General features: G+C 50.9%; 1 protein-coding gene across 1 annotated transcript; it reads right to left on the bottom strand.

Annotated features, from left to right (window-relative positions):
* Positions 1-3221: 3221 nt before the first annotated feature.
* On the bottom strand, positions 3222-16292 carry OTUD3 (OTU deubiquitinase 3). The gene is made up of 8 exons (XM_088466298.1): positions 15968-16292; positions 11381-11529; positions 11185-11297; positions 8307-8429; positions 6561-6677; positions 5817-5913; positions 4820-5070; positions 3222-3717 (listed from the first exon to the last, which is right to left on the bottom strand). The coding sequence occupies exons 1-8, from the start codon at positions 16168-16170 to the stop codon at positions 3541-3543; spliced, it is 1230 nt and encodes a 409-aa protein (XP_088322424.1). The 5' UTR covers positions 16171-16292; the 3' UTR covers positions 3222-3540.
* Positions 16293-16831: the final 539 nt, after the last annotated feature.

Below are 16831 nucleotides of genomic sequence, written 5' to 3'. Positions count from 1 at the left end.
CTCTAAGTGCCTAAACCTAACCTCTCCTTCCCCGCCGCCTAAACCTAAGTTCCTCTGGGGGGTGCCTAACTCTAACGCCCCCTCCCCTAGCCTAACCCTAACCTCCTGGGGGGTGCCTAACCCTAAGTCCCCCCCCGGGAGCCCTAAACCTAACCCTTCCCCCCCCCCCCCCGCGGCTGTCCGCGCCCTACATCTCTTCGATCGGGATGCTGGGCGTTGGTCTTCCGGCGTCTGGTTAATGACAGGCGTCTAGATTTAGACGCCTGCCATTAGTACCATGCTGGGATTAGAACATCTGGAAGCCGGCGGTCGGGATTTAGACCGTCGGCTTCCAAACTACATCCCCCCTCCTCTTGTATTGGTTCACAATTTCTTTGTTTAATGAAAAATATCTAACACAAGAAGTGAAATTCGCAGAGCGGTTACGTGTACAGATCACTAGCTGATAATGGCTGTCACACAAGACACTGCAAAGCCGCGCTACGGAGTGAGGAATATAACAGGTAAATGTTCACACTGAAACAACATAGATAAAGAGAGAGGCTTCATTAATAATAAACGGAGGGGGGGCGATCGGAACGGTCTCTCCTGCTTGGTCTGTAATGCCCTATACATTGATGGAAATGGGGGAAACCGGAAACTCCACAGCGGTGACAGACTCTAGGCCTGATTCAGTACAGATCACAATTGCGTAATCTCACGCAATGCAGCTGCGAAAACATTCTACTGCCTGTAACCGCTCACCCAGCCTAGAGACGCCCGCTGTGCCACATCCGTAATACCTCACAGTCCTGCGTATACATCGGTCCCTCACGCACAATTACAGCAGGTCTGACCCGTCACAGAAACCGCAAGTCTCGTCGCACTCAGAGGGCTCTCAAGCTGCGTACGCCATCGCAGTGGCTAATTTATGCACGCCCACGCAACGGCGTTCAAACGGACTGGCACGCCTGGGTTCCTCCAACCAATGCCCCCGTCACCAGTCCCCAAACGCTCACGGCCTGTTACTCCCTCTGCGATGCATCCCTGTGTGCGTACGTAATCGCAGTGCTATCGCGGAGCACACACAATGCGATGAATACGCAGTGTGCAACAATCATCCGATCTGCGTACGCGGTTGCAATGGCGATCCGTGCTGAATCAGGCCCTGTCCCGGTATAAATGGCAGAAGCTGGACCTTGCCTCAGTGTTTTACTATCGTGCTGCAGCAATCACACGACCATTCATGGTCCACGGAGCAGCAACACATCATGGCCACGCAAAGGTCCTTGTATACCGGTATATATACGGATATCGGGACTTTTAAGGGGTTTCTCACCCAGGACACACTGCAGTAAGGAGGAACTTCCGGTGCCTCCTGCTTTTCCATGAAATTAGCGTCTTGTTGTCCCTACCTGGCTGAAGTGTCCTCAGGGCCTGATTCAGATCCGGACATTATGCTGCGCTCGCTCGCATTGAGCGATTTTTCGCAATCTGCGCATGCATATGAGTCACAATGCGCATGCGCAAACCAGTCATTGCGATGGGAAAGCGCTCGCCCGTAGCCGGGCCGCTATTTTGACTGACAGATAGTGCCGTTTGTGGGTGGTAACAGGGGAAGGTGCTTGTAAACGGGGGTGTGGATGTGCGAACGCAGGCGTGCCCAACCGTCAGAACAGCGTTTAATGGGTGTGCCTAATTAGCAAAGCAGCGTCATTATACATGTGACTGGGTTGTATTTTAGCCAGAACTGCTCAAAGTGTTGTGGTGGGAATAGGCTACAACAAGTGCTGCGAGCAGCTCCAATGGCTCTCCATGTTCCCGATTAATCCTACAACTGCCGGAGATGACGTGTGCATACATTTATTGTAACAACTGAAAAAAGACAGTGGAATAAAACGAAAATAAAAGCAGATTGTGCCAGGTAGGCTGCTTTACCGGATGGTGGAAAAACAAAAGCCTTGGTGTTTATAATTTAGGGAGAGGTGGTCCGGATCACCTGACTGCCTTGATAAAGGGACAAGGGAGTCCCGAAACGCGTTGACAACCAGGAGGTCAAAGGGGGTTCTATACCAGGATGGTAGAAGCAGTGGCGTATGGGAGTCAGGTGATCCGGACCACCTCTCCCTAAATTATAAACACCAAGGCTTTTGTTTTTCCACCATCCGGTAAAGCAGCCTACCTGGCACAATCTGTTTTTATTTACGTTTTATTCCACTGTCTTTTTTCAGTTGTTACAATAAATGTATGCATATTTACTTACTATGAATTCTGGGCCTGATACAGAGCCGCTCACTCTGAATCAGGGCCGGGCTTTTATTTATTTATTTTTTTTGGAGCAGCCTCTTGGCCACTCTCACAGCTGTTGGTGACCACCCACAGCTTATGCGAGTGGCCAGGATGATGGTCGCGATGGTCAAGACCATCGCGACCATCGGGCTTGCGACAAGACCCCTTGTGGTAGGGGTCTCGTGGCCGCAATCCCCCAGAGAGCTTTCAGCTCAGAGCCGAAAGCTCTCCCACTGACAATCACTTGTGATGTCAGTGGTGCCGCCCCCAAACGGTAGGCGTTCTCATAGGAACGCCTCACTTTGGGCAGGCACTACCCCCGGCCCGCCCACCAAAGGGGGCGAGCTGTCACTCGACATCGACAGCTCGCCTCCTTTGTTCCAAGACCCGGAGCGATGGATTGCCCGCATGCGCACGACGGAGCCGGCTCCGTCGTGCGCATGCGCTGTGGGCCACCATCGACCCGGTTGCGAGCGCTCAGCGCTTGCGACCGGGTCTGAATCAGGCCCTCTGACCTTAGTGTGGATTCATTATATGCTAAAGTGTAACCTAATGTGTATGTATGTAAATAGTGCACATCTATGACAGTTAACACAAGGTGTTCCCAATAGGGTAGCGCTTGTTGCATAAACGTTCACACACACATATTTGCCTCATATTTATTCTGCCTATAGCAAATATCCCCACAGTCCGAAGCCGTGGGTCTATACGGGCAATACATGGGGGCAGGTTGTCAGATAATTCTAGATGACTGGTGCTTCCATTACTAGTAAGTTTGTATTACGTGGGACAGGCCGGGATACATACAATGAATGAGGAATAGGAGTCTTGATCGGGGTTATTCTGAGAATTAACCCTTCAAGATTGGGATAAGGGCAATGTGTGCTTTGGGTGGATGTATGTAACTTTGGGGTGACTGATCCCCTTAGAGACATCCTGCTCATGCAAATGAAAATTGTTATACATTCACTTTATTTAAAAATATAAAGATTTTCAAATACTGTTCTTCATGTTGCGACAACCTGCAGCGCAGTAGGTTACATGTTATACAGTATTGGTGATTGGTGCACGGATGTATAATTCCACAGCCGACACCACAAACATTGCACGGAGGAGGGGGAAGGCATGGCCGACGCGGCCAAGGCACAGATGTATTTTCGTTCTTCTGCCCTCGCCGGATGAATGAGAAGACAAAGGAGATGGAGAAAGGTCCACAGAAGATGCCGATCGCTTAGTCACGAGAACGGATTAGTCTGCATTAGTCAGTCACCATCAGATATTAAGGGCTGCAAAAGCCTTTATGACCGTTACACGCGAGGGGTCGCTGTCCTCTCGCTGGTTATTGTCCGTGTTATTACTCCGGAGTTCCTGTACCCTCTGGCGGTGTCTCTCTTCCTGACGCTTCTTCTTCTGTTGTCTCTGCTGATCTTTTCGCTGCTTGTTGCTCACCTGTAAAATCAAACAGCTGGGTAAAACTCCACAGACAGACGGGTATCGTAATTCTCCTTTATAGATTGCTCACTGCACACTACCAGATGCCGGGGAATGTTCACCTAGCATCCCAAGTCACTGACACATTAAAGAAGGGACTATAATGTAACATCTCTCCTATCTAAAGTGAGCAAAGCATCCCAGATTCTATAGCATGGCATATACTACTGGTGTATACAGATTATGTAACCTGTGTAGCCAGAAGGGTCGCAAGCTGTCTGTAATATAACAGCAATATAAGCAATAACAAGGGAGATGGCCGGGGCAGCTAGCAGAGGTGGAGACTGTGCATCTGATTTATTGAGCTGGGAAATGCACTCGTACATGGAGCTTTATAGCATGTTGGTGCCTGGTTCCACATAACCACATCTGTTCCAGACATGGCAATAATCCTTCCCCATCACAGCGAACACATCAATATTTACGCAATCATCTACTTTCATCTATTTTCTACAGCTGGAGAAACATCCAGGAAACCTCTACACCAGTGGTCGGGGAACAGGGGTAAATTACCCCATTTGGGGGTAAAACTGAAATTCCTGGGGGTAATGGATGGACAGCCGAGCATGCATATGAATCATTGCATGCCCGGCTGTCCGTCCATTACCTCCAGGAATGGAAGTCACTGGCGCCGGAAGCACCCGGCATCAGTGACCTCCAGCCCGGCGCCGCAGGGAGGCTCTAACCCGGACGCCCGCTGAGATGTTATTACCAGGCGGGCGCCCGGCTCCTTCCCTGCAGCGCCGCGTTAGCCGGAGGCTGGAGTTCTCTTCTGAACTCCAGCTTCCGCCTCTCTCCATGCGCACTATGGGAGAGACGTCATGACGTTTCTCCCACAGTTCCGAGGAGCAGCCGGGCGGACAGGACGGCAGCGGATGCAGGAGCGGGGATTAAGGTGTTTTTTTTGTACAAGTGGCACTACAGGGGCATAACTATGGGGGCACTGCTATAGGATTTCCATCCTTTCAAATCAAGGGGGTAACTTTTGGGGTAAAAGGTAAAAAAGTTCCCTGACCCCTGCTCTACACAGAGAACCTACGTTCTAGACAAAGGTCTTTACCTTCTGGCTCCGCTGGTCCTTGTTCTCCTCCTGGGTGTTTTTTGCCTGTGCGCGCTCCTCCTCAGGTGGGGCGATATTTGCGTCGGGTCTGGTCTGTCTGCTGTGGTTTATCCGCTCCGTGGATACGAGGCCGGAGCTCTCTGTGTATTCTGGTCTCGGTTGGGTCCGTGACCTTTCACAATCACCCGTGTCCAAAGATACATTAGTGTAAGGACATTGACTTCCCTTGTCTACAGAGTCTGCGTTGCCAGCTGCGAAGGACAGACGGCAAAATGTATTACATGTATTATCTTTCCCCAGGGAACCCTAACGAACAAACTAGTTACTGCAGATGGGTCCTCGTACATCTAGCCTCCTTGCCTGTTAAACTTCTAGTTGCACCATGCCGTGGCGTGACTTGGTAGCACAGAGCGTCTTTTCATGTAACTTTTTACCTTCAAAGGCGTTCTATTCTCACAGCGAATGGGACGCACAAGCAGCTTCTGCTGAGTAAAATGATATGCGGCACGCCTATAATCTGTGTGCGACTGCGGCTGTATCTGTATGCTAAATGCTGCGTTACAGTGTCACAGCCACTGACCCTAACGTAGCATTTCGCTCTGTGCTACCGAGTCACACAGAGCTCCCACGTTATGTGCAGCGCACAGAGGACAGATGTATGAGGACACGTCTGTACATCACAGGGCAAAATATTCCAGTTACGAGGGTTCCCTACTTTTGGACAATCCCTCAGTAACTATGCCTCCTACTGTACGTATAAAGCAAGCTGGAATTACTACAATATACCCCATCCCCCTGTGTTCCCGCAGCATAATCAGATCCCGGGGTCATTTACTGATGCGCTTCTTTTGTGGCTAATTCCACATAGTCCTCTTCCAATAATGTATTGTGAATACAGGAGGGGGGGGGGGGGGGGGGGGGTGCTGCCAGATATTCGGCTACCACCAGACTGTGTAAGGTTATGTTATTGTCACCAGCTGTCCGAGGGAAAACTCACCGATCCGCTTCAGTTCCTGGATCTGTAGAATGACGTGGATGGCCGACTCAATGTCGTAGCTCTCGGCCTCCAAACTCTGCAGGATAAGGCGGACGTCCTTATAGAAAGGATATATATATTCAGAATCAGTGTAAGAAGCGAATGCAAGTCTCGCAAATATGCACAAACACACTGTATATAGGAGAGGCCGGCTGTGTAGTAACAGATTAAGGGGGTCTATTTACTAAGCAGTGTTAGGAGACAGAGTGAAAAGTGATAAGGTACCAGCCAATCAGCTCCCAACTCTCATCTCACTGGCTGTGTTGAAAAATGACAGTTGGGAGCTGATTGGCTGGTACCTTATCACTTTTCACTCTGTCTCCTAACACTGATTAGTAACTAGACCCCTGTATGAATGTATTCCCCAAGAGGAAGCTCACAGGAGACCCCCTTCTCTTTACATTACAGACAATGTTCTCTAAAGAGTGGAGAAGTGGACAAGTCAATAAGTTACCCATAGCAGCCAATCAGCTTGTAGCTATCATTTTATATAATGCACTTGCTAAATGCTACCTGAAGGCTGATTGGTTGCTATAGGAAAGGTCTTTAGTAGGCTGGATACTCCTCCCCATTGAGGATCGTAGTTACGTCGCCTGATCCGAGTCCACGTTTATTAGGACTGGACCATAAAATGTTCATCCACCTCCTGGAACTCTTGGTGGTAGGTCTCCATTACAGTCTTAGTGAAAGAACGCAATCTGTTACCGTGCAGCCGGTGGCGTTCTGCACTTTCTGCACCGCGTCCCCCTGCCGCGCGGAGCGCTCATCCGGCAGACTGGACTTCTGTTTGCCCTTCCGATTAGACTCGTCCTTGGACAGCATCTGCACGCGGGTCACAATAATAGACAATTAGGATTATTATTGGAGTAGGGGCTAAAACGGGGCTCATGAAATAAAAATCAGTCATTTAACAACAAACTCTTATATCCTTTGCTGTGGGGCTTGTTCTAAGCACTGTGGAGGCTGGAGAGGAGGTGACCCCCTTACAGCGGCTGCTTGGACGCAGGAGAGATGGGGGGGGGTTCTGGGCAATGGCTACTAGTGCGCGCAGAAATGGTCCTTTCAGTGGGCCCGTCAACGCAAGCGGCCGCGTACCCAGAGCAAGCCTAGGAGGCCATAGAGACTCTACACCTGCGATAGCGCTGGTGGAAGTTTCAATGGTGGTGTCTAAGGATGCACCGATTACGGTGTCCACAGACGCCGACAGTCCTCGCACAGATGTACACAAGGGAAAAGACGATAGCGGCATTTGCAGAAAGTCAGGGACGGCCGAATGCCAATACTTGCTGCGTGCGACTTCGCATCAGGGCCTCGATGAGGGAGCTTGTCTGGTAAATAATATGCCTCGTTGTGCTACAATGTGACTGCTACACGTTTTATGCGTTTCATTCAGTCATGTGACAATAGATCGCAAAACGCATTTTTTTCAAGTGAAGATTTTATAATGAAATGAAAAATGAGATCCCTCCCACTACGTCAGTGGTACATTACCCCACATGGGGTAAAAATGAAATTCCTGGGGGTAATGGACAGACAGCCGGGCATACATATGATATATAACATAGAATGATTCATATGCATGCCCGGCTGTGCCGCAGGGAGGCTCTAAGCCGGACGCCCGCTGAGATGTTATTACCAGCGGGCGCCCGGCTCCTTCCCTGCAGCGCCGCGTTAGCCGGAGGCTGGAGTTCTCTTCTGAACTCCAGCTTCCGGCTCTCCCCATGCGTACTATGGGAGAGATGTCATGGCGTCTCTCCCATAGTTCCGAGGAGCAGCCGGGCGGACAGGATGGCGGCGGATGCAGGAGCGGGGATTAAGGCGTTTTTTTTTTTTTTGTACAAGCGGCACTACAGGGGCATTATATGGGGGCACTACTACAGGGGGATTATATGGGGGCACTACTACAGCGGCACTATATGGGGGCACTACTACAGAGGCATTATATGGGGGCACTACTTTATGATTTTCTTCCTTTCAAATCAAGGGGGTAACGTCGGCGTATCTAAATATATTTGGGGTAATAGGTAAAAAAGTTCCCTGACCCTTGCAGTACATCTACCATATTCATGTGATGCTGACAACATGAAGGGCTGCATACGTCTGCCCTTCATACTACCCTGTAGTGAGAATACACCACTATTCCGGCTTTCAGTCTGCCCCTCTGGGGGATCTCCAAAACAGAAGACAGAGTGGCTGGCAGTCTGGCAGACTTGCTTTCTACAAATGCACGGTCTAGATTCATACACAAGGAAGATCCCACCAAACTGCCCTAATGTGCAGAATATCACAGTCGGGCCTTTAGAAAGTGGTTTTCAGGCAGCAGAGACTTCGCGTCACTTCCGGCAGTTCTCTGATGGCGGAATCACAGGCATACAGTGTTTCCTATGAGTGGAACAGAACGGTACAAGCCATGTACAACCTACAGTATTGTCCAGGATCGTTTGTGTTCACCTCTGTCTGCACGTTGGCCGGGGTCTCGGTGTTGTCATTAATGCGCCGGACGCTGTCATAGTGTTCTCCGTAACGGTAAGCGATGTGCAGCTCGCGGACATTGGGCTTATCGGAGCCTCGGATCTGCAGAGATAGAGAAGATGTTCCAGAGTGGTGACATCAGGACCATAATTACCACTAATGTTTGTACTGGCAGCCAGTCAGCACTGCAGCACGTTGACCTGTACAGGGAGAGGACGTACATATCTGCATTGCCACCGTTACCCAGTTCCTCTCTGAATTTCCTTCTAGTGCAATCTGGCCTCGCCAGCAAGGGACAGAAACATTCAATGGGCTAGATTCTATTCTGCGCAAAGTGAATAGCGCCGGGAATCGGCTACCGGAGCTATTCAATTCAGCGCGCTGCTAAGTCCGACTAAGGATTTCTTCTCGCACCCCTCCGGGGATGGGAGCAGAAATCCGACATAAGTCCAGGCACGAAGCTGTTTTCTGCCCTTCGCGCCTGGAAAACAGCATCGCGCCGGGAAGTTAGGTCGGGGAATGGCCGTTCTAGCGCCTTAAACAGGATGTCTAGTCGCGAGAACGGGCATTCACCGACTAAACACTGCGCAGAATTGAATAGCTCCAGGAGCTATCGCCAGCCGCTATTTACATCGCGGGCAATTGAATCGAGCCCACTATTTCAATGTATTTTAATGCATGTTCCCTCCAGCCAGACTCCATATGTCTGCCCCTACCCAGCTATATACAAGACAGTGTGGAAAAACATTTGCTTTGTTATTTTTAAAGATTTTATTTTTTTTTCCTTATTTACAACAGCTAATTATATTCTGTTCCTGTAACACAATAATGAATCTTGGTTAGAGTATAAACTGCAGACAAATGTGGTAATTGTATCAAAATTGGCAGCACCGTAGCACAATGAATAGCACACTGCCTCACAGCACTGAGGTCCTGGGTTAGATGCGCACCAAGGCCCTCTTCTGTGTGGGGTTTGTATGTCCTCTTTGCGTGTATTTCCTATGGGTGCCCCGGTTTTCTCTCTCTCACTGCAAAAATCATACTAATAGGGTAATTGGCTTCTGACTAACAATTAACCCTATTGTGTGTGTTTGTTCAGGTGGTAGGGAATATAGAGTGTAAGCTCCACTGGTGCAGAGACTGATGAGTGACGGATATATTCTCTGTACAGAGCTGTGGAATATGTGCACGCTACATAAATAACGGGTAATACAGCCAAATGTATCCAAATCCTGATTCCCCAGTAATTGTCTGCTCTGGACACATGTAGCTTGTGGAGGCTTCAATCTGAGACAGGAACTCTCCTGAGCCAACCTGCTTTATAGGAAGGCGCAAATAAGGGTCAAATACAAAATACTAAAACATGGTTCAAAGCAAACCTGCATTTACTGTAGATGTAAAATGTAAGTCTACTTGCTATCTAGAGTGTGAGAGCGAACGTGAACATATAGGTAATTTGCACACATAGCTATTATATCCGTCTCCCCTCCCCACACACGGACAACACACGGGCTCCTCTTTCCCGTCAGTGTGTAACGGACACTCCTCTATAAAGCCATCAGCCAGTCTTCTCCCCCTACATCTCCCTCCACACTGCCACCGCGCTCTGCCAACAACTGCCACCTCTCCTCCCACCGATTACCTCCGTCCGCTCCCGTCTCAGGATTTCACCCATGCTGCTCCTTACCACTGGAACTCTCTCCCTATGAGACTCTCATCCTAACCCACCGCTCTATGGTCACCCATGTCTTCTCCTCCCCTATAGTGTAAGCTCTCATCCTAACCCAGCGCTCTATGGTCACCCATGTCTTCTCCTCCCCTATAGTGTAAGCTCTCATCCTAACCCACCGCTCTATGGTCACCCGTGTCTTCTCCTCCCCTATAGTGTAAACTCTCATCCTAACCCACCGCTCTATGGTCACCCGTGTCTTCTCCTCCCCTATAGAGTGTAAGCTCTCATCCTAACCCACCGCTCTATGGTCACCCGTGTCTTCTCCTCCCCTATAGAGTGTAAGCTCTCATCCTAACCCACTGCTCTATGGTCACCCGTGTCTTCTCCTCCCCTATAGAGTGTAAGCTCTCATCCTAACCCACTGCTCTATGGTCACCCGTGTCTTCTCCTCCCCTATAGAGTGTAAGCTCTCATCCTAACCCACTGCTCTATGCTCTTCGCTCACTGTCTCTCCCATTTGTTCCTCCCCTATAGAGTAAACTCTCATCCTAACCCACCTCTCTATTCTCCTCACTCACTGTCTCCCCCATTTGTGCCAGCCTTGTCTGTCTGCTCTTTCCCCACATAGTGTAATCTCTGGTCATAACCCACCGCTCCATGCTCCTCACTGTCTCTCCCCTTTGCGTCACCCGTCTGTCTGCCCCTCCCCTACAGACTGTAAGCTCTCATCCAAACCTACTGCTCTATGCTCCCCACTCACTGGCTCTCCCCTCTGTCACCCCTCTCTGTCTGCCCCTCCCCTATAGAGAGTGTCAGCTCTCACGAGCAGGGCCCTTTACCCTCTTGTGCTTTTACTAATCTAAAACATACCATCCCCCCCCCTCACTGCCCAAATCGGCAGCAAACCGTCACGACTTATGAGGGTATGATGACTACAAGTACAGCAGTGATAATACAATGGGTATCCCATGATCTGCAATGTTTTGTACGGAAATCTTTTTGCATTTTTTTTCTTGTTTTGTTTGCATAGTTTTTGCTTATGTACTTTGGTGCTGCTAAACCCTTGAGGCACCACATAGAGGATGATAATAATAATTAGTTAATGGCTAAATGTTTCCTATGAGGAGAATGTGGTTTCATTATAACATCATTTGTTGTCATCAAGAATGAAAGCGGAAGCATTACCTGCCACAGAGGGTTATTGAGCTGGTGAATGACCACGTTCACACTGTTATTGCGAGCAAACGCCACTATGGCATCATTACCGGCGAACGTACCGGGCTGCGCCAAGTTAGAAACTACAAGAAGAGAGACATTAAAGAAACTTGTGGCGTCAGTCTGGGTCAGGTCAGCGTCCAGCTCCGGTCATCCAGGCCCTCACCATGTCTGTCAAATGGAATATCGTCCTCCACAAAGGGCTCGAAGTCATCACGGTGCTTCACCATGTAATTCACAGTCTCCTGCCGCAACCTCAGGTGGCTTCTGGAATGTCCCTCCAACTGGTCTCCCAGCGCTCGGAATAAGCAGTTCCTAATGGCAGACAGGGCACAGGGGATGACGGGTTAGCAATAAGGTGCAGCTCCTCCATAACTCAGCACTAACGAGGGTCGTCTAGCAGCACATAACCAGCCTCTCCTGATTAGGGAAGGACATTCATTCTGGATTACAGCAATGGCCATTCAGTCACAGAAACGCATGCCAAGTCAGAGGATTAACGTTCCAGCCAATGCCACGGTACATGTATACATACACACAAGTATTAAGGAGTAATGTGCAGGCTGAGATAGGAACCATGTGTACCATACGGACCCATCATTTGTAAGTCACATAATCCTGCAGGTGGTAATTAAGGAAAAAAGCAACATGTATCACCAGTAGAGGTGGCAGTAATCAGAGCTGCCATGTTATCTGCTGCTGGGACATGGTGACAGTTGCAAGATACCTGCTTGTACAGTGTGAGTAATGGTGCTAGTCTGAGAGTACAAAGATGGCGCTAGTCAGAGCTGAGGTGCAAGTCTGGGGCAGCTGAACAGAATGAGTACAAAGATGGTGCCAGTCTGGGCACAGAATAAGAAAACAAAGATGGTGCTAGCCTGAGCTGAGGTGCCAGTCTAGGGCAGCTGGACAGAATTAGAGCACAAAGATGGCGCTAGTCAGAGCTGAGGTGCCAGTCTAGGACAGCTGGACAGAATTAGAGCACAAAGATGGCGCTAGTCAGAGCTGAGGTGCCAGTCTGGAGCAGCTGGACAAAATGAGGGCACAAAGGTGGTGCTAGTCAGAGCTGAGGTGCCAGTCTGGGGCAGAATGAGGGTACAAAGATGGCACTAGTCAGAGCTGAGGTGCCAGTCTGGGGCAGCTAGACAGAATGAGAGCACAAAGGTGGCGCTAGTCAGAGCTGAGGTGCCAGTCTGGGACAGAATGAGAGCACAAAGATGGCACTAGTCAGAGCTGAGGTGCCAGTCTGGGGCAGCTGGACAGAATGAGAGCACAAAGATGGCGCTAGTCAGAGCTGAGGTGCCAGTCTGGGGCAGCTGGACAGAATGAGGGTACAAAGATGGCGCTAGTCAGAGCTGAGGTGCCAGTCTGGGACAGCTGGACAGGGACAGAATGAGGGTACAAAGATGGCGCTAGTCAGAGCTGAGGTGCCAGTCTGGGGCAGCTGGACAGAAAGAGGGTACAAAGATGGCGCTAGTCAGAGCTGAGGTGCCAGTCTGGGACAGCTGGACAGAATGAGGGTACAAAGATGGCGCTAGTCAGAGCTGAGGTGCCAGTCTGCAGCAGCTGGACAGAATGAGTACAAAGACAACACTAGTCAGAGCTGAGGTGCCAGTCTGGGAACAGAATGAGAGTACAAAGATGGCGCTAGTCAGACCTAAGGTGCTAGTCTGGGGCAGCTGGACAGAATGAGAGTACAAAGATGGCGCTAGTCTGAGCTGAGGTGCCAGTCTGGGGCAGCTGGACAGAATGAGAGTACAAAGATGGCGCTAGTCTGAGCTGAGGTGCCAGTCTGGGACAGCTGGACAGGGACAGAATGAGGGTACAAAGATGGCACTAGTCAGAGCTGAGGTGCCAGTCTGGGGCAGCTGGACAGAATGAGAGCACAAAGATGGCGCTAGTCAGAGCTGAGGTGCCAGTCTGCAGCAGCTGGACAGAATGAGTACAAAGACAACACTAGTCAGAGCTGAGGTGCCAGTCTGGGAACAGAATGAGAGTACAAAGATGGCGCTAGTCAGACCTAAGGTGCTAGTCTGGGGCAGCTGGACAGAATGAGAGTACAAAGATGGCGCTAGTCTGAGCTGAGGTGCCAGTCTGGGACAGCTGGACAGGGACAGAATGAGGGTACAAAGATGGCACTAGTCAGAGCTGAGGTGCCAGTCTGGGGCAGCTGGACAGAATGAGAGCACAAAGATGGCGCTAGTCAGAGCTGAGGTGCCAGTCTGCAGCAGCTGGACAGAATGAGTACAAAGACAACACTAGTCAGAGCTGAGGTGCCAGTCTGGGAACAGAATGAGAGTACAAAGATGGCGCTAGTCAGACCTAAGGTGCTAGTCTGGGGCAGCTGGACAGAATGAGAGTACAAAGATGGCGCTAGTCTGAGCTGACGTGCCAGTCTGGGACAGCTGGACAGGGACAGAATGAGGGTACAAAGATGGCACTAGTCAGAGCTGAGGTGCCAGTCTGGGGCAGCTGGACAGAATGAGAGCACAAAGATGGCGCTAGTCAGAGCTGAGGTGCCAGTCTGCAGCAGCTGGACAGAATGAGTACAAAGACAACACTAGTCAGAGCTGAGGTGCCAGTCTGGGAACAGAATGAGAGTACAAAGATGGCGCTAGTCAGACCTAAGGTGCCAGTCTGGGGCAGCTGGACAGAATGAGAGCACAAAGACGGCGCTAGTCAGAGCTGAGGTGCCAGTCTGGGACAGCTGGACAGGGACAGAATGAGAGTACAAAGATGGCGCTAGTCTGAGCTGAGGTGCCAGTCTGGGACAGCTGGACAGGGACAGAATGAGGGTACAAAGATGGCACTAGTCAGAGCTGAGGTGCCAGTCTGGGGCAGCTGGACAGAATGAGAGCACAAAGATGGCGCTAGTCTGAGCTGACGTGCCAGTCTGGGACAGCTGGACAGGGACAGAATGAGAGTACAAAGATGGCGCTAGTCAGACCTAAGGTGCTAGTCTGGGGCAGCTGGACAGAATGAGAGTACAAAGATGGCGCTAGTCTGAGCTGACGTGCCAGTCTGGGACAGCTGGACAGGGACAGAATGAGGGTACAAAGATGGCACTAGTCAGAGCTGAGGTGCCAGTCTGGGGCAGCTGGACAGAATGAGAGCACAAAGATGGCGCTAGTCAGAGCTGAGGTGCCAGTCTGCAGCAGCTGGACAGAATGAGTACAAAGACAACACTAGTCAGAGCTGAGGTGCCAGTCTGGGAACAGAATGAGAGTACAAAGATGGCGCTAGTCAGACCTAAGGTGCCAGTCTGGGGCAGCTGGACAGAATGAGAGCACAAAGATGGCGCTAGTCAGAGCTGAGGTGCCAGTCTGGGACAGCTGGACAGGGACAGAATGAGAGCACAAAGATGGCGCTAGTCTGAGCTGAGGTGCCAGTCTGGGACAGCTGGACAGGGACAGAATGAGGGTACAAAGATGGCACTAGTCAGAGCTGAGGTGCCAGTCTGGGGCAGCTGGACAGAATGAGAGCACAAAGATGGCGCTAGTCTGAGCTGACGTGCCAGTCTGGGACAGCTGGACAGGGACAGAATGAGGGTACAAAGATGGCACTAGTCAGAGCTGAGGTGCCAGTCTGGGGCAGCTGGACAGAATGAGAGCACAAAGATGGCGCTAGTCAGACCTAAGGTGCTAGTCTGGGGCAGCTGGACAGAATGAGAGTACAAAGATGGCGCTAGTCTGAGCTGACGTGCCAGTCTGGGACAGCTGGACAGGGACAGAATGAGGGTACAAAGATGGCACTAGTCAGAGCTGAGGTGCCAGTCTGGGGCAGCTGGACAGAATGAGAGCACAAAGATGGCGCTAGTCAGAGCTGAGGTGCCAGTCTGCAGCAGCTGGACAGAATGAGTACAAAGACAACACTAGTCAGAGCTGAGGTGCCAGTCTGGGAACAGAATGAGAGTACAAAGATGGCGCTAGTCAGACCTAAGGTGCCAGTCTGGGGCAGCTGGACAGAATGAGAGCACAAAGACGGCGCTAGTCAGAGCTGAGGTGCCAGTCTGGGACAGCTGGACAGGGACAGAATGAGAGTACAAAGATGGCACTAGTCAGAGCTGAGGTGCCAGTCTGGGGCAGCTGGACAGAATGAGAGCACAAAGATGGCGCTAGTCTGAGCTGACGTGCCAGTCTGGGACAGCTGGACCGGGACAGAATGAGAGTACAAAGATGGCGCTAGTCAGACCTAAGGTGCTAGTCTGGGGCAGCTGGACAGAATGAGAGTACAAAGATGGCGCTAGTCAGAGCTGAGGTGCCAGTCTGGGACAGCTGGACAGGGACAGAATGAGAGCACAAAGATGGCGCTAGTCTGAGCTGAGGTGCCAGTCTGGGGCAGCTGGACAGGGACAGAATGAGGGTACAAAGATGGCACTAGTCAGAGCTGAGGTGCCAGTCTGGGGCAGCTGGACAGAATGAGAGCACAAAGATGGCGCTAGTCTGAGCTGACGTGCCAGTCTGGGACAGCTGGACAGGGACAGAATGAGAGTACAAAGATGGCGCTAGTCAGACCTAAGGTGCTAGTCTGGGGCAGCTGGACAGAATGAGAGTACAAAGATGGCGCTAGTCTGAGCTGACGTGCCAGTCTGGGACAGCTGGACAGGGACAGAATGAGAGTACAAAGATGGCGCTAGTCAGACCTAAGGTGCTAGTCTGGGGCAGCTGGACAGAATGAGAGTACAAAGATGGCGGACAATCCCCAAGTTGGGTGTAGTAAAATGTCAGACTCTCCCGGAGACTCGGCTACGCACCCGTCTCCCGGTACCTCCCGCAGCCGGAGACCCAGCACCTGCAGCTGGTTCGCGAAACTAACGAACTCCTCCGAGTCGTCGACTTCTCCCGCCCGGTTCCTACGATCTTTTGCCAGGGCCCGACGCGCCGCTCTCTCGTCCCTCTTCCGCTCCACCTCAGCCTTCTTCCCGGGCCGGGAGCGGACGCTCTGCTTCCTGGACATGTCACCCAGGCGGCGGCAACACCGGGAGCCCGGAGCGTCTCTGAGACCGCAGAACGGTCACTTCCGGCACCCGCCGATCACGTGATGTGCTGCTGATACCATAGAGAGGAGAGAGCTAGAGATGAGGTACCAGACACGCCTTCTTCATCATAGTAGAACCATTGGGGCTCTCCGCCTGTGGCAGCACTACAAATCCCAGCATGCACAGTTCCACTACAGCTGGAGGAGGGATTGGTTACCGTCCTTTATGTGAATCATCGTACATTTCCTATATTAATCAGCCACACACAAAGTACTCTACTCAGTATAGTTACTCTAGGCCACAGGTTTTCAGGACCCCAAACAGTGCATGTTTTCCAGGTCGCCTCACAGAATTACAAGGGAAATAATTAGCTCCACCTGTGGATTTTTTAAAATGTGTCAGTGAGTAATGAGTGCACCTGTTGGGTGACCTGGTAAATGTGATCTGTGTGGGGTCCTGAGGACCGAGTTTGAGAACCACAGATCTAGGCCATTAATGCTGGGAGGAGCATCATGTTGTCATTCCCAATAATATGTAGTGTAAGTGTTCAGAGTGACACGAGGAACAGTCATCCTTCTCGGACAGTATTATTGTCCCTAACATTCATGAGCTATTTGTTAAATATTGTTTTCAAGGGGA

Source organism: Taudactylus pleione, unplaced genomic scaffold (assembly GCF_031769625.1).
Source record: "Taudactylus pleione unplaced genomic scaffold, aTauple2 ptg002751l, whole genome shotgun sequence".
In the NCBI taxonomy this organism is placed as follows: Eukaryota; Metazoa; Chordata; class Amphibia; order Anura; family Myobatrachidae; genus Taudactylus; species Taudactylus pleione.
The sequence above is the reverse complement of the archived record's forward strand: the minus strand, read 5'-3'. Positions and strand labels throughout refer to the sequence as shown.